General features: G+C 44.9%; 1 protein-coding gene across 1 annotated transcript; it reads right to left on the bottom strand.

Moving 5' to 3' along the window:
- Positions 1-543: 543 nt before the first annotated feature.
- On the bottom strand, positions 544-21,532 carry LOC119315556 (probable proteasome inhibitor). The gene is made up of 10 exons (XM_037590129.1): positions 21,370-21,532; positions 4,071-4,257; positions 2,733-2,900; positions 2,380-2,433; positions 2,235-2,288; positions 1,421-1,498; positions 1,305-1,333; positions 1,162-1,219; positions 1,009-1,086; positions 544-625 (listed from the first exon to the last, which is right to left on the bottom strand). The coding sequence occupies exons 1-10, from the start codon at positions 21,530-21,532 to the stop codon at positions 544-546; spliced, it is 951 nt and encodes a 316-aa protein (XP_037446026.1).
- Positions 21,533-23,553: the final 2,021 nt, after the last annotated feature.

Below are 23,553 nucleotides of genomic sequence, written 5' to 3'. Positions count from 1 at the left end.
GGCTTCCTACAACCATGGTGAGGCGATGCTGTGCTGCAAGCAGTGGTGGGACGGTGGTGCTGCTGCGAGGAGGGACCAGGGGTGCTGAGATGGGCGATCGGCCGGTCGGCACTGCCACTAAGCAGGAGTCTTGGTGCGCCGGCAATAATGACGGTATGAGAGCGAGGGCGAGTGGCAACAAAGACATTGCAGAAATCTTTGTGGTGACACTGCATATGGAGAAACTTGGATCAAATTTTGAGGCTACTAGGCGGCGACAAGACTGACATTGCAGCAATAGTTTATCTATAATATAAGAACCACAGAGGGGTACCAAGACAGCTCCACATACAATTGTACAGTCGAATATGACAAAGCATGGTTTGGAAGGGGAATACAGCCATACGGTAGTTTACATTCATGTTCTCAAGCACAAGCAGAGTCTTTTTAAAACACAATTTGTGATACATAGCAGATTGGTGCTGCAAAGCGTTCACGATCGAGCACAGCAGAAACAAAGCAGAGTCATTCAGCACAGGGTGCAGGTGGGCATGAAGCCGAGTCTCAGAAGAAGTCTGGGCCTTGCTGGAAGAACTCAAGGTCTGGGTGAGTGCTTCCACCTGAAGGACTTGAATGCCTCGAATGCCTGCGTCAACAGAAAACCAGGAGGTTGGCATACAGCTGTTCATCAGAGTTTCAGCCAGTAACCACCCCTAAACCCCAGGAGGATGCAACTAGGAGGAGGATGCAACTAGGAATAAGCATAGTTGTTTCGATTATATGTTAGTGGACTGTGTTCAATGACTTCCATGACACAAGAATATATATAAGAACGGTCATGATGTTGCATTGGATGTGAGTTAGGAATCAGTGCGAAAAAAATGAACTATAAGAACGGTTTGTTTCTTACTTGAGACAACAAACCTTTCTAAAGCGGTAGTATCAGGTACAATAACAGGTCATCTTGAGCCTTACCGGTTGCCAAGCATAAAGTGGGTCCACAGAAAATGTTAGGAAAAGCTAACTTACCTCACAAAGCGAGATGGTTCAAATCCTGGAACATCAGGCGGGCCAATTGGATCGTAGCGACCACCGGGCGGAACACTCCTATTAATATTTGATTCCGTTTATGATAGAACAAATACTGCAATGGTATATTTAGTAAAGGTAAAATGAACATACCCAAGGTCACCAAAAGGAGTAGAAGGATTTGTAGGAAAGAAACGTGGATCATTTGGACCTGTAGTAATCAAATAGGTTCCATGTTAGACAGTACAGAGGAGCAAATGTAAAGAGATTCCACAGATACTCAGTTAACATATTACCAACGTGCATACTACCACCTGTCCCACCACTGCAAAAAATAAGACACATGGTTAATTATGTGCGGAAGATCTGATCTGTCGATGCTTTTACATGTATATTATGGTTGGAGACAGACCTGTGAGGGTAGAAGCCAACATCAGGAACAGGGAAGGTGTCATCATGACCAACTGGAGCTACTGGAGGATAAATCAGCCTGTACCCCAATACATAAACAGAAATATTAGCCCCGTTATCAATATCCTATAACCAATTCACTGGTAGCCTATTTATCCTACAAAGAGTGCTAGTGAGTGCAAATTTTGGTAAAACCGGAATTAAGTTGACATGAACAGGCCCCTTCACTAGTTTGTGCACTTGTAAAGAAAATTCTTAGGAAATTCAGAGTACTATAAAGTGTCAATTCAGGCACATGTACCAAATTTCAAATAAATAAATAATCATATGCGTGATGTAGCAAAAGGACAGGACAGAGTATAAGTATAGAGCAAAATGATGTTCTTATATATATGCGTACCAAATTAGATGGCAATAGAATATGCGTAAGGACATGCATGCCCATGAAAAGTGAACGAGGCCAGTTGATATCAGGACCGAAGGCATGTTCGAAGACATTCAGCTTGTCATTGAAGGCGGTGTAGGCATGAATGAAGTAGAAGAAAACTAGAAAAGACTCACTAGTGGCTAAGCCTTAGAGATTTCAAATCAGATTGAACAGGACTCAATAAAATAACAACAAAGTACAAAACGGTGAATAAAGGAGTGCCACACAACAGAAGAATGGGACATACAAATGGTTGTACCTTGTACTTGGGGTTTCCCACAGAACATTTTCAGAATTGGAAGTAGAAGTGACAACAAAGTACAAAAAAGGTGAATAAAGAAGTGCCACACAGAAGAAGAAAGGGAAATAGAAATGGTTGTATTCGTACCCGGCAGGTTCAATCATCCTTATACTCCGGTTTTCCGACAGAACATATTCAGAACTGGAAGAAGTTCCAAGAAGGTACCAAAAAGGTGAATAAAAGGAATGCCACACAAAAGAAGAAGGAGAAATACAAATGGTGGTATTCTTACCCGGCTGGTTCAGTTATCCTTGTACTTGGGTTTTCGCACGTAACATTTCCAGAACTGCAAGGAGAAGTGCCACGTGTTAGAATTATTGAAAAATGGAGTCAGCTACAACAGAAAAGCTTTGGAAGTTAAACTTTAGGCCAAGGAGTAAAATCATCAGAATATTACCATAAAAGCCCAAATTCCCCAAATAATGATATTAATTCATTTGTACCAAGTAAAAGTGCAACATGGAAGTAATTACAGAGGGTAATATACTAGATTATTTGTTTGCAATGAGATAAACAGAAACTTAGTCTGATTTTTAGTGTCAAAGATGGAGATGGGACATGCCTTAAAACCCAGCATAGAAATACCTGTTTATTGACGAATTGCTCTCAACATTAGGATTCTGGGCGGCAGCAGCATCCTTACCATTCAATTCAGCCAATAAGCTTAAGTTCAGGATATTAATGAAGTCCGGAAAATTCTTGTACAAATCTTTATACTTCCTGGTCTGTTCTTCAGAGAAGAAATCCTTCACACTATATACACAGAACCAGGGTCAAAAACTCGAAACTATAAACTGGAATATCCAGACTATTCAACATAAGGCCAGTCAACAGAGCAAGTACTCAAAATATTTTACATAATGATAAACTAAACATGACAAAATTGTCCTCTTGGCTGCACTGGGTCTTGCTTAAGAAATAAATTAGAAATAGATTTAATATCACTTATTGCCCCTTGTATCACACTGGATATCGATAACCATATCTTGTGCAGAAAATCATACTCAATCAAACAGAATACATTTCTATACTAAGATAGTTGTAGCAACCCAAGTCATCACATAGTAGAATAGAGCAAGCACACTAACAGGTTGGCCGAATTCATAAACAGTCTCTACAGTCTAGCTCATCGTTACTAGTTATACCATTTATACTGTTCCGCTTATAGCGCCATCATTTCTATAAAGCTTGTTAATACAAGTGAAGGGACTTGACAAAAAGAATGTGCATACAACAAAGCACAAAAAACCATCACAGTAGCTCAACCATTAATTGAAGTAGTCTTTACATATATAAAATGTCTCCACACATAAAAAAGAAGCAGGTCTTGAGTTCAAATAGCATGGCTTCATGGGTTTCAATTTCAGTTTCAACAAAATTTCAGCACCAACTGAAATCACTGAAATTCAGTTATTTCGGTTTGCATTTCAGCCAAAAGGCCGAAATATTCATTTGAATTTAATTAAATATTTAAAATTTTCAAAAAATATTTGATTTCCTGTGTACTACTGAATTTGCTGAAATATTTTGACCGAAACATAATATTTCAGTTTCTACTGAAATTAATGAAATTCAGTGAAATCTCACTGAAAGTGAAAATCATGCATGGCTTACAATTCATGTTATTATGTTACCAAATATTTTAGTCAGCCGAGGTGGCAACGATGGTAATAGAGTAAACCGACCATCAACAAATTTCTAATTTAGCCCCACTTGTTAGTAACCAAATAGTGGGAAGGTGAAAAGATCATCACTACCGACTGAAATATTTTTGGAGTGAAGATTACCACATAATGTACATGTCTTAGATCACAAAACATATTTCCGTGTGAAGCAAGTGACATGTGTTCTAGTAACAATAATAAGAAAAGCACATGGAATCTAAGAATGATATACAACAATAATAACAAGACTGGAACATACTTTATGTGGACATTGCTGGGTTTCTTGTGTCGTGCCTCAAGATCTCGCGCATTAATAGCAAGGAAGTCAGCAATCCGTAGACATTCCATTAAGATGCACTTCTTCTTACCCTCCTCCTCCTTGGAGTACAAAAAGGCATAGCAGTTGTACATACTGTTCCAACCCTCAAATCCCACCTCCACCTCGTCTAGAATCAAGAAAAATAAAAACATTAAATATATAATTAAAGGCTGGCAATTACAATGCAATTCAGGACTCTGCAGAGTCACTTTCCTCTTTCATCTCACACCAAAATATAACTTAATTAATTCCCATCGAGTGAACCAACTAGACAGACTTTAAACTCCCATTAGATATTTACAATTTATTATATTCCAGCTAGAATGACGAGTACATTAGTTCCACAATGCAAGCAGGAAAAGAAAGCTACCGGTTCCATTCATTTAATGAACGGATGTTCCGTCCCTCACTATTGGTAACAACTATTTAGCGTAAAGCTAGGTTTTAAAATTCAGATTTCAGTTCCTCGCCTATTAAGATAAGTTTGACCCTGAAAATAATTCCAATTTTATCTCTTCTAAAAAAATGTTAAGGTCTGCCTTACGTTGTCTTTTCGTCCAATTCCCCTCACCTCCCTACGTAAGCTCTGTCCCCATACCACCTCAATTTTATTTAATTTTTCCCACCGGTTCCTTGAAAACCATCTAAACTGCCCCACTTCTTATTTTTACCAAATAAAATCATGTTTCATTGGTAAGTCGATAATGTTATGTGGGTCAGTCCATCAAACATGGTGTCTTATCCCTTAATTAGTGTCCTAGTTAATTAAGCAAATTTGTTAGCAAAGAGTCAAGTCAGTTTACAGACCGTATTAGAATTTGAACTAGCAAAAATGCCCGTGCGTTGCAACGGGAGAATGTCACACAACAATCCACCCAAAGACCTTGTTTCATTCAAGGCAAAAGTTGCAGTGCTTTCTACAATAATATTAGTCATGTCCACCTTGCTAAGCCCCTAGACAACGTGAAATAGAAATTCATACAAAAAAATCAAAGCTTATTCATTTGTAAAAAAACATATTTACATTGTATGATAGGCCCAGACTATTCCCTCTCTTGCAAGGCTGGCCATTGCTTCACTTTATCGAGTGTCACCATGTCTGTGTTCTCTCCTTAAATGTAATATTGAACCTCTCCTGAAGAACATCAAATAGAGCGCTTGTGCCATCAGAGGTGAGGGTGATACCATGTACATCTGAAAGTTTTATCTTTTTGCATGAACCTATTCAAAGCACTAAAATCAAATGATAACTTTTGTCTGTTTGCTAATTTCTCCCATGGCTTAGGAGCATGCATTCTTCTACGGATTGACCACTTTTGACATATAAAAAATGTTCTCATGCCTTACCAAGTTATCATACAGGACAATCTCATACGAACAAAAAGTGGTTCTGATTACATAATATTAATTACTTATTCTAACACAAAAGCAAAATGCAAAATGACCCGCATAAGAGGGGCAAGGGATGTCTGAATATAGTTCCCGAGATTAGCATGCACAAGTGAGATTTTTGAGAAAATAAATGGGTTTCACAAGCTTAAAATATGCATAAAAATACAAAAGCAATCAGAAGTGGCCTCTCAAATACATGGTCAATAAAGGGCATTCAAGTATCCATGATCTTGGGACAAAGCAAACCCAGTCTGTTGCTGAATCCATGAATAGCTGGCAAATCACTGAATAATAAAGGAGTCAACACAAACTACCTAAGCCAGGGCAGACCAAAAGGCATGACATAGTCAGAAGGATAAGAATTCTCATATGTGGAAGTATCAGTCCCCCTTGAGCAGAATACCGAGTGATAACAATGTATCATATGAACAGAGTGAAACTGTATGTAATGGAAACTTTTAAACTAAAAGCCTATGGGGCAAGAATTTCTTCTCCCACAACACAATTTTTTTCTTCGTTGCGTTATCACCCTTGAATCTTCTGCTGCAATACGCTTCTCTTGAACCACACAGGAAAATTACAGAAAACATCAGTATGTACCTTATCATTCTTGTCTATTTCCTACAAATCCTTTTTATCAGTTGTTCACTATGAGAAACAATCTCAGGGAAAAGGTAGATTGATGACCAAAGAAATGAAATTACAGACCAGTATGCAGTATGATTGAATTATTAGAGAATCTGACTGCTATAGAAAATGCATTTAGTGAAACTTGATTATTATCTTCTTAAACCAAAAGAGAATGTATGGCTATAACAAAAAGGATTCAAGATGACAAAATAATAACATAATGATCAAGAAATGATGCAGGCAAAGGAGATACAAACACAAACCTGATGTTGCTAATAGATGGTTGCAGATGCATGGCTCTATACCCAATTTCGTAAGCAACATCTGTAGACTGCATAAGTTGGGTCGTTTAGGCTCTTCCCTATAAAAATAGTAGCATGTACTCTAGCTACTTCCCTAGCAATACTCTTTTTTGCGACGCTACTCTTCTAGCAAAAATAATAACTTAACAACTATTCTTCATTTCAAAATCGTTCATGAAAACCCACAGAAGTCCAGAATTCTTTGCCTATGATTAGCCCTGCAATTTGAAGACTTGCACTGAACTCATCATCCTGTTGCCTGAAGGAAATTTGGTGCGAACATCAAGCAGACTGTACGAGCTTCACAACCACAATAGCAGAGTACATAACTTGGTACTTCCATATTTAACATCTTCTACTTTGATATTGTTTCGGCAACTCGATGGAAAAGCTTGACAGAATAACATGGTTACAACTAATAGTCTGACGGCCAAACGCAAGAATTTCATACTGACAGGGAACCGACTCCATTGTAGGTTCAAGAGCTTCCAAGGGAGGCCACCGTCGAGGGAGGCCCTTTCTAAAAGGAGGGACTTAACATGGGCGAGCAGAGACTACAATTGATAAGGACGGTCTGAGGGAAGCCTGAGGGCATGGTTGCAGGTGGTGGCGATTTCGCCTACAAAGCAGCTAGAGTACTAAAAGTGCAACGTTGAGCAACAGGTAACAACACTAACCTTCAATATAATGGCAAGGGAGCTATCCATGGAGGTGTCTAGTTGAAACTGAGTATGGATGGCGCTTCAAGCTAATACTATTACTAATTAAACTGAGCAAGACATCCGCATATACTTCAAGCTTTATCGAGATACCAGTGAGAGCAAAATCACTGGAAGCTAATACACAACCTTATAACAATATACTACACTGGGTATATCCACTATCATCTGGTCCAGCCGTTCAGGTGAAGTGAGCGTCAGTAGAACAATGATCTACAGACCACAAGAGTTCCAAAGCACCAATAATCAGAACATCTACAAAGAAACAAAGGAGCAAGCAACAGCCAAAAAATAGGATAAATTACGAACCTGAGAATCAGGTCGTGGAGTTCAAGGGGAAACTCCTCCATGCCCTCCTAGCAGGAGTTATTGTTCCACAAAACAAAGTATAAATTGTCATAGGTAACATCTGATGCTAAGCCATCTTGGTGCATAACACACACAAAAATATGATTTTATCTGTTGGATGTGACATAACATAGATGGGTCAAATTTCAGGGGCTTCTATCTACTAAATTCAAAGTATAAATTCAGAAACAATAAACTGAAACAAGAGCCATCAGAAGTAGCACCAATTCAGAAACAATAAACTGAAATAGGGGCTTCTATTTCTATCAACTGATTAGCTTTCAAGGGGATACATACCTCTGGTGTAGCCACCGCAGGCGACATTGAACGGCTCAATGGATGTGCTTCTTCTGCCGGCAAACTTGGCGGAGGTAACATTGGAAGTTTCTTCGAAACTCACAATGATTCATCACACAAAAAAAGTAGCATAGCAGCCATGTAGATATCATATATATCTCTGTTAAGAAGAAATAAGGAATATTACAAAGCTTAAGAGGAAACTCGCCTCTGCCACTTTTGGGTTTACACAAGTGTAATCCACTCGCTCACTAAGAACTTGCATGGCATTTCTAGTGTAACTATTTTATGAGCTTACAAATAAAAGCACAAAAATGAAAATAGCACATCATATATACACTGTTTGTGTTTGGAAGGATATCAATTAAATAAAAATAGATCTGTTAATGGACTTGTTTGTGTAGTAGCAGAATTTTTTTCAAAATAAAACTGGACTTGTGCTAATGGGAGAGACAGAGAGTAGATGGGGGTTGCTTGACCTATCTTGGTGTAGCAGAGGCGTCATCCGAGGAGGTGCTTATGGCTAGGGTTCCTCCCTGTTGACCTGCATGGGAAGGGAAGGAAACGAGATGAGGAAGGGACGGGAAGGGGAGGGGAGGGGATGTGGACAAGATAGAACTTTGGAGCTGCAGGTCCATGGCGTCCTCCACATCTCCGTGAAGAAGCCCTTGATGGCGGCGACCATGGTGGATGGGGAATTCCCATGGCGTGCTCCATCTGCATCTGCAGCAGAGGACATGAAGAGAATGTGAGGTGTAGGGGTGGTGGATCCCAGCCAAGAAGGAAGGAGGGACGAACCTGGGCCGCCGGAGACGCGCCGGCGAAGCCCTGCCCGAAACCCTAGCCATGGGGGTGGCGTTTCGAGCGGGCGGTAGAGGCCGGGAGCGGAGAATCTGGCCGGAGGGTAGGGAGGAGCGGACTCTGGGGAGTTGGGGGGCGTGCTGCGCGGCGTCGGAGCTCGCCGGAAGCTGCCGGCGTGGGTGGTGGCGGCGGCGGCGAGGACTTGAGCGAGAGGGAGAGGAGGCGAGCCCGTTCTCCTCCTTTGGTCGTGTTTTTTTCTTTACCCAAATTTGCTCGGACCGCGGGTTGAATAATCCAAACGACAGGGTGTTTTGTGCAAAAACGAATCGTTTTCCCCGATCCACTTAAACAGGGACTGCGGGTTGAATTCTTGAAAATAGAGGGGCTTTTTTGCAAAAGTGACGACGACGTACGGGCAGAAGCATTAGCTGCTTTATTAGTAGGTAAAGATAGATGTACTGGATTGTTAGTCAAGTCTTTGCTATACTTTAGAAAAGGGCCGGACCCTCTAAATAAAGCTGAGAAGAATATTGCCGTTTACTTTTATGTACTTCTTACTAATTAAGGTGGGTTATATGTATGTAGTAGAAGCAGCAGCTACAAATCACGGACACCTTCACGCCTCCACCTGCGAACCTATTTCATACGCCGTTATGGCCGTGCCCCCCTCCAAACCCATCTACGGAACCACCCCGCCCATCACCTCCCTTCTGACCTTGCCTAACCATCACCAGTGGTGAAGGCAACTATTTGGTTAAGTTTGACGCGGTCAATACCTAAACGCTGCTGCTTGCTGTACATATACGTACATATTGCACTAGTCAATATTTACGTCTAAAGCTACCTTTTGTTGGGCCTTGTCAATGCACGTACGCGAGTCTACCATAGTATTAGCGATATGGCCGAACTTGCGACTAAAACTACTATTGTACCACTTAAAACATGATCATGCATGACAGCAGCGGTAGGGCCCAGCAGGAGGTGGCGACCAACGGCCGTCAATCGGCGAGGTGGTGACCCACTGCATGTGGGTCGTCGACTGGCGACATCAACTCACTAAAATATCTAGTGAGATATTTTGAGTTCTGGTACTTATTTTTAGATTGTAGTCGTATTTTTTGCACAAGTAGTATATATCTAGTATTTTAGTGATCTCGCTCTTACATAGTTGTATTTATATGTGTTTCTCCTTCGCAAACTCTGCCACACCTAAAAATTACTCGTGCCACCGCCACTGGCCATCACCTCGACTCAGGATCAAGTTCTGCCATTGCCCCGCTTCCACAAGCTCGACTTCCCAACATATGATGGCTCAGTCGATCCCCTTGGTTGGCTCAATATGTGCAAGTAGTTTTTTCGTGGGTAGCACACATAATGAGGCCGACAATGTTTGGACTATAGCCTGCCACCTCACCAATGAGGTTCAGTTGTACTACTTACAACTTGAGATAGACTTTGGCATGCCAACATGGGAGCAGTTCAAGGAGGCCTACCACGCTTAGTTGGGCCATCACTTCGTGCAAATTCCTTGAGCGAGTTGGCGCATCTGCCGTTCTTGCAGACTACACCAGCAGGTTGCTAGTGGTCAAGTGCCACAACAATGATCCATTAACATCACCCCAATTACGGTTTTGGTACATGGTCTTCGTATTGACGTTGAGCTTCAACTGCCATCTGACCTCCACACTGCCTTATCCTTTAACAAGGCCTATGAGCAGCAGCATTTCCCTCTGTTATATTTGTGTCGAATATTATGTACGCAAGGGGGGTTACGTGGACTTGGGTTGTAATTGGTGTGGTTAGGTACGAGTTGTGTAGGAGTCGGACACTTGTATCCTAGACCTCTTATATACGGAGGGGCACCACACGTTGTAACCCATGACGACTTGATAGTAACAGGTACGCGGGGGAGCCGACGGCTTGTGCCGGCGCCCGGGCGGTCGGTGTTGTGGTATCTTGGGGAGGAGCGCCCGTAGTCATGCCCCGGAGATGTAGCCATATCGGTGAACCTCGTTAACAAATATCGTGTCTCGGTGTGTCGTCTATGATCTTGCATTAGCGTTTTATTCTAACAAGTGGTATCATGAGCAAGGTTGCGAGAAGGCTGTGCGGAAGATCATCCGGAGATACGAGGATCATGCTCGACGGGTGCCATGGAACGTCCGATTGGCGCAAGGTGGAGCATGGCGGCGATCGCGGAGGCGGTCGGTGGTGTCGGACACTTCGGGCAGGAGGTCTGGACCGTTCGATGGGCTGCGGTCGGTAAGGATCGGCTAGACGTAGCGATCGGACCGGCGTAGTGGCTGTTGAAGACGTTGCGGAGGCGACGCATTCGGCTCGCGATCAGACCGGCGACCAAACGTGGGGGACGGCCGGATAGATCGGAGTGCGAGATCATCGCGATGATGCGCTCGATGTTGTACAAAGGCGGCGGCGCGGCACTGCGGACGGATTGTGTCGGCGACGCGGGTGGCCAGAGTACGGCACGGCTCGTGCACGAACGATGCGCGAGGTGGCTATTGTTACGGCAGGGTTGGCGTTGGTGAGTCCGCGCCACGAGGCTGAACAGATTGCTAGCAAGAACCAAGATCAGAGACGGCGTTAGCTGTTCGTCGGAATTTGCGGCGAGTTTTTCCGAGACAAACGGAATCGAGAAGGTCAGGCTTGGTTGCGGCGCTGCGTACGCGAGACGGCACTCGGAGCCACGGAGGACGCGTGTGGGAGTCGGTCTTGGCAGCAGCGCAACGCACGGCAGCGCGCAACGCGTAAGGCAAAGGCGTGTTGGGAAGGAGTCCAGGCGAGATTGGCGTACATGCATGGCGGTTGTGATTAAACAAAAGGCTTAGCGTCGGCTGGCGGAAGTTGTTTGGATTGGTATGCGTGCATGTTGGGAAAAGGCTGATCATAGTTGGATTTGTTTTAGGAGGCTGCAAACCTTGACCGTAAGGCTATGGCACTCGGTGTCCGTGTGAGAAAAGGAAAAGACAGGGCCGCGATCCAGCGGTAATAAAAGGCTGGGTGACGAGGCTGGCAGGGCACAAAAAATCAATCTGCAGGTTTAGGAAAAAGGTGGAGCAGCCAGTTTTGACGGAGAGCGGGTTCCACAGGAATTTCTGAAAGGCAGACAGGAAGTTTGTGTAGGTCAGATTTCTTGGTAGATCGCATACTGCGGCGTGGCTTCAGACGAGGAATACGGGATCAGTGATCTTTTTCGTGAGGAAGTCGCAGAAGAAAACAAAGGCGGTCAGACCGGCGGCAACAGGTCGGTTAGATCGCGGCTCGGCATGGCGCCGGGATTCACCAGGTTTGATTTGGAGAAATTCGATGGCACGGGTAACTTCGGTCTATGGCAGACAAGAGTCAAGGATATTCTGGCGCAGCAGGGAATCTTGAAGGGTTTGCAGGAGACGAAGCCGGCCAAGGTTGACAACGATGCGTGGGAGGATATGCAAGTGCTGGCGGCCGCTACCATACGGCTTTGTCTTGCGGATCAGGTCATGTATCATGTCATGGACGAAGATACTCCTAAGGGAATTTGGGACAAGTTGGCAAATCGTTATATGTCCAAGTCAGCGACCAATAAGCTGTATTTGAAGCAAAAGTTCTATGGGCTGAAGATGCAGGAGGGGTCAGATCTTGTGGAGCATGTGAATGCCTTTAATCAGTTGGTCACGGATCTAGCGCGTCTGGATGTGAAGATTGAGGACGAGGATAAGGCACTACTTCTTCTTGTTTCATTGCCACCGTCCTATGAGCATTTGGTCATTACATTGACACATGGAAAGACAACCGTCAATAATGAGGAAGTCACTGCAGCGTTGCTTGGGCATGAGTTGATAAAGCAAAAGAATGCTACAGAGGAGAGTACTCAAGGTTTGGGGTTGGTAGATAAAGGTTATCAGATCAGGAAGGGACAAGAGGCGGAGAAGAAAAAGAAAAAAAAGGTGCAGTGCTACAGGTGCAAGGACTGGGGACATATAAAGAGGGAATGCCCAGAACTGAAGGGTGGGGCAAGTGCTAATGCAGCTACTCATGGTGATGACTCAGACAGTAGTAGTGATGTTCTCGTAGTATCAAACATGCGGTCAACAAAAGCTGAAGCGTGGATGTTGGATTCAGCTTGCTCTCTTCATGCGACGCCCAACAGGGAGTGGTTCTCTTCGTACAAGTCTGGTGAGTTTGGTTTAGCCTATGTGGGCGATGATACAGGTTATCGTGTTGCTGGAGTACGTGACATCAAAATCAAGATGTTTGACGGAGTTGAGTGGATGCTTCGGGGAGTCAGGCATGTGCCAGGGCTAAGGAGGAATCTAATTTCGCTTGGTGTTCTTCATGATGGTGGTATGGAATTCCGTTGTGATCGGGATACGAAGACCATGGAAATAATGGAAGATGGGGTGACTGTGATGATAGGAGAGAGGACGGCTTCACATCTTTACAAGTTGCAAGGGAGCACTATTGTAGGTGGAGTCATGGGGAGTGGAGCTGCAAGAGTAGCAGTGGAGTCTCACGATGGCGGCGGGTCTGACCCGTCGGGTAGCTCTCAGTAAGCTACGAAGGAGACAACCCAAGTCCGGAGTACATGGAGGTTTCGAGCATGGACGACTTCTAAGTGGTGGAGAATATTCGCCAAGGTGGAGTTTGTTATATTTGTGTCGAATATTATGTACGCAAGGGGTTACGTGGACTTGGAGTTGTAATTGGTGTGATTAGGTACGAGTTGTGTAGGAGTCGGACACTTGTATCCTAGGCCTCTTATATACGGAGGGGCACCACACATTGTAACCCATGACGACTTGATAGCAACAGGTACGCGGGGGAGCCGACGGCTTGTGCCGGCGCCCGAGCGGCCGGTGTTGTGGTATCTTGGGGAGGAGCGCCCGTAGTCATGCCCCGGGGATGTAGCCATATCGGTGAACCTCGTTAACAAATATCGTGCCTCGGTGTGTCGTCTATTATCTTGCATTAGCGTTTTATTCTAACACCCTCCAACAACATCACCACACCAGCCTTTTGGGCCTACGGGGCCTTGTACCCCTCCGATCTTCCTGCGGTCAATGCAGTTACATTACCTTCTTCTCCAACACCACTACCAGCACATGTTCTTCCATTGAACACTACAGAACCAACCCCACCACAACAGGTTCGGCGCCTGACTCCAGCTGAGTTTGCAGAATGTCTTAGTCAAGGCCTTTGCCTCAACTGCGACAGATCTATGTTCAGGATCACCGGTGGATGCGATTCTTCTTCATCGAGGCTGATGACTACGACAAAGATAGCTCCACAACTGATAGCACCCAAGGCCCCTAGGAGGTAATTGACAACCTACAACTTGCAGATGTGCTGTTTTTCAAGGAAGGGAGATAATGTTATGTGGCTAACTCATCATATGTGGAGTTTTGTCCCTTAATTAGAGTGCTAGTTGATTAAGAAACTTTGTTAGGAAAGGGTCTAGTTAATTTGGATATCGTAGAGTTTGAATAGATTTATCGACTTCTCGGTCATGTATTTGAATAGATGTATCGGCTTCTTGGTCATGTCTTGTCTACGATATAAAGGGGCTGAGTGGTTGACCCATCTCAATAAAGCAGAGAAGATTATTGTTTTTTACTTTTATCTACTTTTCAGTAATTAGGTTTATGTTAGTAGTAGATCCTTGCAAATAAGTATTGATTCAATTGGAAGCTAAAGTACGCAATCACACAAACAATAAAGTAGCAGGTAAATCACGGCCTTTACAATACAAAACACATGAATAATATGAACCTTCTCTCTTATGTCCAAAAAACATAGTTTTTGGAATGATGGATTCTCGAATGCACAAAGACAAAAGTAGAAATTATATAATAAACTGACCATGCCTTTGTTAATTTCACGAGAATCCGAGGAACATGAATTTGCAATGATGTTATTTCACAACAGTTTGAGAGAGTGAATACACATACAATACACAAAAGGAATTTGTAAGAGCTTTAAACTCTTGTTTAATAGAAAGGTGGTGTTCCTGCCAGTTGCTAGGAAAAAATCCTCGCCAAAAATCAAATGAAAATAAATGTGTAACAGAAGTGCTGCAAAAATTCCTTCAAAGATATTTCAATCCAATCAAAGAAGACTTCCCCATTGAAATGTACCTTGGTATATAAACTTAAAACCAATCGCTTCATCATTGTTTCAATTAATAATTTCTAACAGAAGGAAGTGGTTGAATTTGTGAATACAATGGCAAGCATGTGCAAGCATAAGGAAATGTATTTTTTTGAAGGTTTATGTTTTAATTGATTCACAATCTGTAGTTCAAATTGAGTTGTTCAGTTACATGCATGTGTAACCAAGTTCGTTTAAGGTTCAAAGTACTTGATATTAGCTTTTGGTAGGTTCTGCCGGCCAAGCACTACAACATACTGATCTACTATGTTGAAAAAATTCTGCCATGTTTAGCGAGCACAGAGCAAGGCAGCAAGTAAACCGTCGAATAATTAAAGATACTCCCACATGATGAGGTGACTAGAATCTGCTGGCTGTTTCTTGATGTTGGCAAGGCTCGTGATGCCATTTGTTTTTATTTCTTCACTTGACATGTAATGTGCGGCATGAATATCAGGAAGGCTGACTGAATTAATCCAGTGGTCTTTGGCCATACGATTCGGTGGCTATTGTGATTTATGTAGGGTAGAGATCAAAGGTTGTAAATTCAATGGTGGATATTGAGATCATAGCTTTAAATAGCAGGCTATGTGATTCTATGTTTGGCGCTAAATTGACGTTATAGCGCGCTAAATGATGCCAAATTGTGTGCGACGCATTTTGGCGCGAGGCCCCTGCAAACGCTATAGCACCGAGATAACGCGCTATTTAATACTATGATTGACATGCTATATCTTGAGGTGTGAAAACAGAAGGTGAGGTGGTAAATTCAGAACCGGTGTATTAACTATAGTAATAGAGATTTTAGTATATATAGAACATAATATTGCAACGATCAAGTAGTAGTACTTTTGTAGTTCCGTACTGATCCAAGTCTGAAGCCAGAGGTTCAATACAGAACTTACGAAATTTAGCATAGTAACATACAGTACACTACTAAGTTCAGTCACACAGGCAAATTTGAATTACCAATTCCGAAATACTGCATGGATTGAACTGCTAATTCTAGATCAGAATATATAAACATAAACTTCAGCTCAAAAAGGATTCAGAATTCTAAAATGGCATACCGTATTACTCCCTCCGTCCTAAAATAAGTGTCTTTGATTACAACTTTTTTTTGGACGGAGGGAGTACTAACTACCAGAGAAGATCAAACAATAGATCATAAATCTAGGGATGGGACTGATTCTCTGAATTAAGTGGACAATTAAGCACTTGAAGTGTTTTGACTCAGGGACACATTTCCCAAATCAACCACGCCTGAAATACAAGAAGCTGCTACTGACATTGCACCATTTACACCTAAATATAGCCGAACCATCGATCTACATCTATCCACTCGGTATCTCAACCCGAGTGTTAAACATCATGTATAGAGGCGTGTACACGTATTGTATTCTGTTGTAATCCTAGCTAGGTTATTATGGATGGACTCCTCCTTATCTCCTGTATAGCTTTACGTGAGGATCAAGTCTCTGTAATAACCTAGGCAACCTGTACCTCTCGATTGATCTCTGATCGATCTATATAATGTGAACACGTCCCTGCCGCAGAGGCATACGCTTCCAGCCTTTTCTCACATGGTATAAGAGCCTCTTCTTCCTTCCCATCTATGTCGATTGCATCTTCCTCTTCCTCCATGGCTGTTCCATCTCTTGTATCGCTTGGTCACACCATCTCTGAAAAGCTTACGAGAGATAACTTTCTGGTATGGCAAACTCAAGTCCTCCCGCACATCAGGGCTGCGGGCATGATGGGCTTCCTCGATGGTGCCATGGCCGCACCAGCTGTTGTCCTTGTCGAGGAGAAGGATGTCTCGGGGAAGAAGGAGACCACCGAGACTCCTAATCCTGCCTATGCTGTCTGGTATACGCAGGACCAGCAGGTTCTGTTGTTCCTGCTAGCGTCTCTCTCGCGGGAAGTGGTCCTGCAAGTCATCGGCATCAACTCTTCTGCTGGTGTTTGGAAGGCGATCAACCAGATGTTCGCCTCCCAATCTCGCGCCAAGGTCATCCAGCTACGTGGGCAACTCAACAACACACGCAAAGGTGATCTAACTATTGCTACTTATTTCACCAAGATGAAAAGCTTCGCAGATGAACTTGCTGCAGCCGGGAGGCCTCTCGATGAAGATGAGGTCGTCTCCTATATTCTTGGCGGGCTGGACGCGGATTTCAATCCGTTCGTCTCAGCCATCTCGGTTCGTCCCGATCAGGCGGTCAGCCTGGGCTAACTTTACTCCATCCTCCTCACGGCAGAGGCGCGTCTTGAGGCGCAGAACGGCGGTAGCAGCTACTCCGCCAACCTCGCTGCCAAGGGCGGCCCTCATGGTCGCTTCTCCTCTGGTGGCAGCAGCGGGAGTGGTGACTCCCGTATACACGGCAATGGTGGCCGTGACTCTGATGGGGGCGACCGCGAGGAGATCAAGTGCCAACTCTGCAAGCGCGAAGGTCATGGAGCATGGTCGTGTTTCAAGCGCTTCGACAAGACCTTCAACAACAACCCCAAGCGTCGCGGAGGCGGCGGAGGTGGAGCCGGTAGCAACAGTGGCGGCGGCGGTGGCGGTGGCCGTCGCTCGGCAAACGCTGCATCATCCTCATACGGTGTCGATACCAACTGGTATCTTGACACCGGAGCTACAGATCATGTGACCGGGGAGTTAGAGAAACTTGTTGTACGGGATCGCTACACCGGCAATGATCGAGTCCACACGGCAAGTGGTGAAGGTATGGAAATCGCTCATATTGGTCGTGCACTTCTTCCCACTCCGCATTGTTCCCTTCGTCTTAATAACATTCTTCATGTTTCGAATGCTTCACAGAGTCTTCTTTCTGCTTATAGACTTATGATAGACAATCAAGCCTGTCTTTAAATTCACCCTGAATTCTTTTCTGTTAAGGATCAGGAAACGGGGAACATACTTCTTCGCGCAAGGAGTAGGCGGGGTCTTTTTCCCGTCTCTGGTCAACTGGGAGTCCACAAACACCAAGCTCTAGGCGCCATCAAACCATCCACTTCGCGGTGGCATAGGCGTCTAGGCCACCCCTCACTTCCGTGGTTCAGAAAATTCTTCGAGATCATAGTCTTCCAGTGTCGAATAAAAAAAGTCATCATGTTTGTGATGCGTGTCAAATGGCCAAGAGCCATCAATTACCTTATTCTCGATCGACTAGTGAGTCAGTAGCTCCTTTAGAGCTTATTTTTTCGGATGTATGGGGCCCCGGGCCTGTTTCAGTTGGTAGACAAAAATTCTATGTCAGTTTTATCGATGATTTTAGAAAATTCAGTTGGATTTATCTCCTTAAACATAAATCTGATGTGTTCGAAAAATTTCGTCATTTTCAACAACATGTTGAGCATGTCTTTGATCGCAAAATTCTTGCGGTACAAACAGACTGGGGAGGTGACTACCAAAAGTTGAATCCGTTTTTTGAACGTATAGGCATCTCCCATCATGTTTCGTGCCCCATGCCCATCAACAGAATGGATCCGCTGAACGCAAACAAAGGCATATTGTGGAAGTTGGCCTCTCTCTTCTTGCTCATGCATCCATGCCTCTCAAGTTTTGGGATGAGGCATTCCTCACGGCGGTCTACCTTATTAATCGAGTTCCTAGTCGTGTTATTCATAATCAGACACCCTTAGAACGTCTCTTTGGGATCAAACCCAACTACTCCTTTCTTCGAATTTTTGGCTATGCCGTCTGGCCCAATTTGCGTCCATTCAATAAACACAAACTTGAGTTTCGTTCCAAACAATGCGTCTTTCTTGGCTATAGTACACTCCATAAGGGTTATAAATGTCTTGACGTCTCTACTGGCCGTGTCTATGTCTCTAGGGATGTTGTTTTTGACGAACATGTCTTTCCATTCGCTAGCCTTCATCCAAATGCTGGTGCACAACTTCGCGCAGAATTAGTATTTCTTCCTCCATCCCTCCTTAACTCACCAACTCTTGATCATGGGGAAGAATGTCGTGCTGACCATATGTCTATTTCCAATGCTTTTGATCCACCGTCTGCTACTAGTGTGCAGGATACAGGAACTGATGGCGAAAACAGTGGCGAAATTGGTCAGCATTTTATGCAGGGATCTGTCCCAGGCTCGCCTGCCACAGAAGATCCGGCCGACGCGTCTCCCAGTTCCCATGCCCCGATCTCCTCGGGATCGCCCCGCCTGGGCGCCGGTGGTTTCTCCACGGGATCCGTGGGATCGCGCCAGTCGGCTGATGGGGCGGCCTCGGCCCCTATGCGGTCCCTTGATCGACCGGGCCGCGCCTCTCCCGCGTCGGCAGTTGGCACGCCTGGATGGGCCGCACTGCGCATGTCCCCTGGGCCCGTCCCTGTCTCATCTCGGGCCGCGTCTCTGCATGCAGGAGACGACAATGCGAGCGACAAATCTTCTGGCATGCCCGAGTCGATGCATGCTGCTGCTGATTTGTCATCCCCTGGTTCGCTGCATGCTACTGTGGATTTGTCTCCTTTTGGTTCGCTGCATGCGGCGTTTGATGCTGCAGCTGATGAGGTCATGTCCGATGCTTCTCAATCCGCGTGAATTCGACAACAACTTGCACCTGCTCCGCCACCACCTCCGCCCCAACGTACTCATACCAGATCTCAGAGTGGTGTTTATAGCCAAAAGAGTATAAGGATGGATGCATTCGTTGGTGTAATTTTTGTGCCACCGGTGAACCTAACAATTTGCAGGAAGCTCTTGGTGATCCTAGGTGGAAGGCGGCAATGGATGAAGAGTTTGCTGCTCTTATGAGTAACAAAACATGGCATCTGGTTCCTCCTGCTGGTGGCCATAATGTCATTGACTGCAAATGGGTGTACAAGGTCAAAAGAAAATCTGATGGTACTATTGACAGATATAAGGCACGTCTAGTTGCGAGGGGATTCAAGCAAAGGTACGGTATTGATTATGAGGATACTTTCAGTCCAGTTGTTAAGGCTGCTACCATTCGGTTGATTCTTTCCATCGCTGTTTCTCGAAACTGGTGCATGCGACAGTTAGATGTAAAGAACGCGTTCTTGCATGGTGTTCTGGAAGAAGCTGTTTCTATGAGACAACCTCCTGGGTATGCCGATTCTAGCAAACGAAAGTATATTTGTAAGCTCGATAAAGCTTTGTATGGACTGAAACAGGCACCTCGAGCATGGTATTCTCGCTTGTCATCTAAGCTTCAATCCCTTGGCTTCTCTCCATCCAAAGCAGATACCTCTTTGTTCCATTATCATCGGCATGGGATCACCATATTTATGCTCATTTATGTTGATGATATAATTGTCACTAGTTCCTCTGCCAAAGCAGTTGATGCTCTCCTTCATGATTTGCGCATGGACTTTGCACTCAAGGATTTGGGCAGTCTGCATTATTTTCTGGGCATCGAGGTAAAACCTGTTTCAAATGGCATTGTTTTGTCTCAAGGAAAATATCTGCTAGATCTTTTGAAACGTGTTGATATGAAAGGTTGTAAGCCTGTCACTACACCTTTATCTGTCTCTGAGAAGTTGTCTTTATATGATGGTGATGCACTTGGAGGGGAAGATTCCACCAGATATCGCAGCATTGTAGGTGCATTGCAGTATCTGACCTTAACTAGACCTGATATTTCTTTCTCAGTCAATAAAGTTTGCCAGTTCTTGCATGCTCCTACTAGTGTGCATTGGACTGCGGTGAAACGTATTCTTCGCTATTTGCAAGGAACACCGTCTCATGGATTGAAAATTGTCAAGTCAGATTCTATGTTAGTCAGTGCTTTTCCAGATGCAGACTGGGCAGGTTGTCTTGACGACAGAAGGTCTACTGGTGGTTTTGCAGTTTTCCTTGGCAGTAATCTTGTTTCTTGGACTGCTCGTAAACAAGCAACCGTGTCTCGTTCAAGCACGGAAGCTGAATACAAGGCACTTGCTAATGCTACTGCAGAGATTATTTGGGTTGAGAATCTTTTGACAGATTTGGGTGTGCCACATCCCAAATCAGCCTCTCTCTGGTGTGATAATCTTGGTTCCACTTATTTATCTGCTAATCCTATTTTTCATGCGAGGACGAAGCACATTGAGATTGACTACCACTTTGTTCGAGAAAGGATAGCAAATAAATTGTTAAATATTCGGTTTATACCTACTGGTGATCAAGTGGCAGATGGATTCACCAAACCTCTCACGGTTCGACAGTTAGAGGCATTTCGACGCAATCTCAACTTAGATAGTTGTGATTGAGGGGGAGTGTTAAACATCATGTATAGAGGTGTGTACACGTATTGTATTCTGTTGTATTCCTAGCTAGGTTATTATGGATGGACTCCTCCTTATCTCCTGTATAGCTTTACGTGAGGATCAATTCTCTGTAATAACCTAGGCAACATGTACCTCTCGATTGATCTCTGATCGATCTATATAACGTGAACACGTCCCCGCCGCAGAGGCATACGCTTCCAGCCTTTTCTCACACCGAGAATCATCATCAGATATGCAACAGGAGCCCTAAACATGGGGTCTGTCAAATCCTAACTAGCAGACTACAGTACGCTCACACTAAAAAACACATATATACGTACATAACATAACCCCTAGGGCTAAGGGCGTAAGGCGGAACGCACCTGCGGGCAGGCGATCCATGAGCGCGGCAGGACCGGCGGCGCAGAGGGAGTATCCATCAGCGAGGAACGCGGCGTTTGCAGCGAACGCGATGCCATCGTGGGCGGAAATGAAGACGGGGCGTGCGGCCCTCACGACCGCCATCGCGGCCTCGGCGGTCACCATCCTGACGCTGTAGGCGTCGGTCGTCGGTCACTGCACTCGGTCGTGGAGGCGGTGGTCTCGCGGCGTTCTGGAGAAGTACCTGTTTATTGATGAATTGCGCTCTCAACGTCAGGCTACATGGGCAGCAACAGGCAGCGTCTTAAATTAGAAAATCCATATTACCAGGCGTGGATCTGGAGGTGAGCACGGAGGGAGCGAGGGCGGGTCGGGCGTGGGGGCGCGGCCAGCAGAGCGGAGGCAGTGATGCCGGGTCAGACGTCGGGGAAGGGCCGGAGACTGCGGCGGTGATGGGAGGGAGTCCTGGGGATACGCGGCGGAGCAACGGGGCAGCGTGGGATGGTGCGGCGGTGGAGTGGCGGCGCCCTAGAAAAGGAAGGGGACGAGGGAGCAGAGGAGAGGCTGGGTCGGGGGGAATGAAAAAGACTAACAAGTACTCCCTCCGTTTCTTTTTAGTCCGCATATAAGGATTGGTCAAAGTCAAGCTTTGTAGAGTTTGACTAACTTTATATTATTAAATATAAACATTCACAATATGAAATCAATATCATCAGATGCGCCATGAAACGTATTTTCATACTATACAGTTTTAGTATTGTAGATGTTCATATTTTTTTATGTAAATTTGGTCAAAATTTGTGTAGTTTGACTTTGTCCAAATTTTATATGCGGAGTAAAAAGAAACGGAGGGAGTACTAGTAACTGAGATCTGAGTAGGTCCCATCTGAGTATGGCTTGCCCGAGCGCATCAGTGACTTTGCAAAAGGAAGTCGTCGCGGCAGTTTCAGTCAAAGCGAAGTCTTCAGTTTCAGTTCATCGTGCGTCCATCGTCACCTTGAATGCTTGCACGTTCGTTCCTATGGCACTAAGTTTTTTTTTTTTAGTTTCTTTTGCGAGAAGGCCTAAGGCAGATATGTTAAGTAACACGTGTCTTCACAAACTCACCCGTACAGAAAATAAAATTATATTTGAATTATTATTAGGAACCAAAGTCTTCTTCCTCCTGCATCCACCAGCGGCGTGCCGTGAGCATAGGTCGATGCCGCCTCGACTGAGCAAACATTTTTGTACCCAGGAGCTTGTAGAAGCAGCGGCTGAAAAGTCGTCGATGTAGACCAGGAGATGCCGACGACCACGATCTGTGAAGCACATCGCCGGCCCACAGAACAAAACACCAAGAATAAACTACTAGAAAATCGTCGTCACTGAGTTATTTCTTTTTTGTTTGCCGAATACTAGAACGCGGGATCATGACAAAAGCTGTGTTCACCGAGTTTGCCTCTCGGTGAACAACAGGACACGGCACATGGGAGGCAGTACCGAACTCCATGCAAAATGCACTCGGCAGACATGAAAGAACTCGGCTTATGCGTAGTGTGCTGAGAACCTATTCAAATGCACCCGACAAATCCGAGCCATGTTGCCTGGCTGTCTACAGCTGACTGCCGTGACGGTGGGGACGCTTTGCTGGGAACCTAGTCAAAGCTACCCAGCTTATGCCCAATATGCCGGGAAACTAGTTAGAGGCACCTGACAAATAGGAGCCACGTGGCATGGCCGTTTGTAGCTGACCCGTGACGGTGGGCGACCTGTGCCGAGACCCCCGATGAATGGTAGTCGGCGAACTATGCGGTACTTAAACCACCAGGCCCTAGGCGTCACTCCGAAACAATTCTATCGATCAGGACAGGCGGTGGCTCGTACCCTTTAACGAAGGTTGTTTGGAAACAGGACCTTCTCCCATAAGGGATCTAGCTTTGTAGCGGGGATGCATCAGGTTTGTGAAGGGGGTTTGGGGCCCGTTCCTCCGATGGTCTCAAAACTTTCTCTGCGCTCATACGAGTCCATTGAAAGACACGTGCCAGGACCTAGCCTTTTCCGGGGCCGCCAGTCATATTTCCGTGCATTTTCTGCATTTCCAAGGGTTTATGTCGGAAAATTAAGAACGGAGCAGCGGGCACATGAAATCATGGACGGAAAGGGCTGGGAGTCCCTGCCCACGGTCTTCGGTCCATGCCTAGCTA

This window comes from Triticum dicoccoides, chromosome 6A (assembly GCF_002162155.2).
Source record: "Triticum dicoccoides isolate Atlit2015 ecotype Zavitan chromosome 6A, WEW_v2.0, whole genome shotgun sequence".
NCBI lineage: Eukaryota > Viridiplantae > Streptophyta > Magnoliopsida > Poales > Poaceae > Triticum > Triticum dicoccoides.
This window is presented reverse-complemented; position numbering and strand designations above follow the sequence as displayed.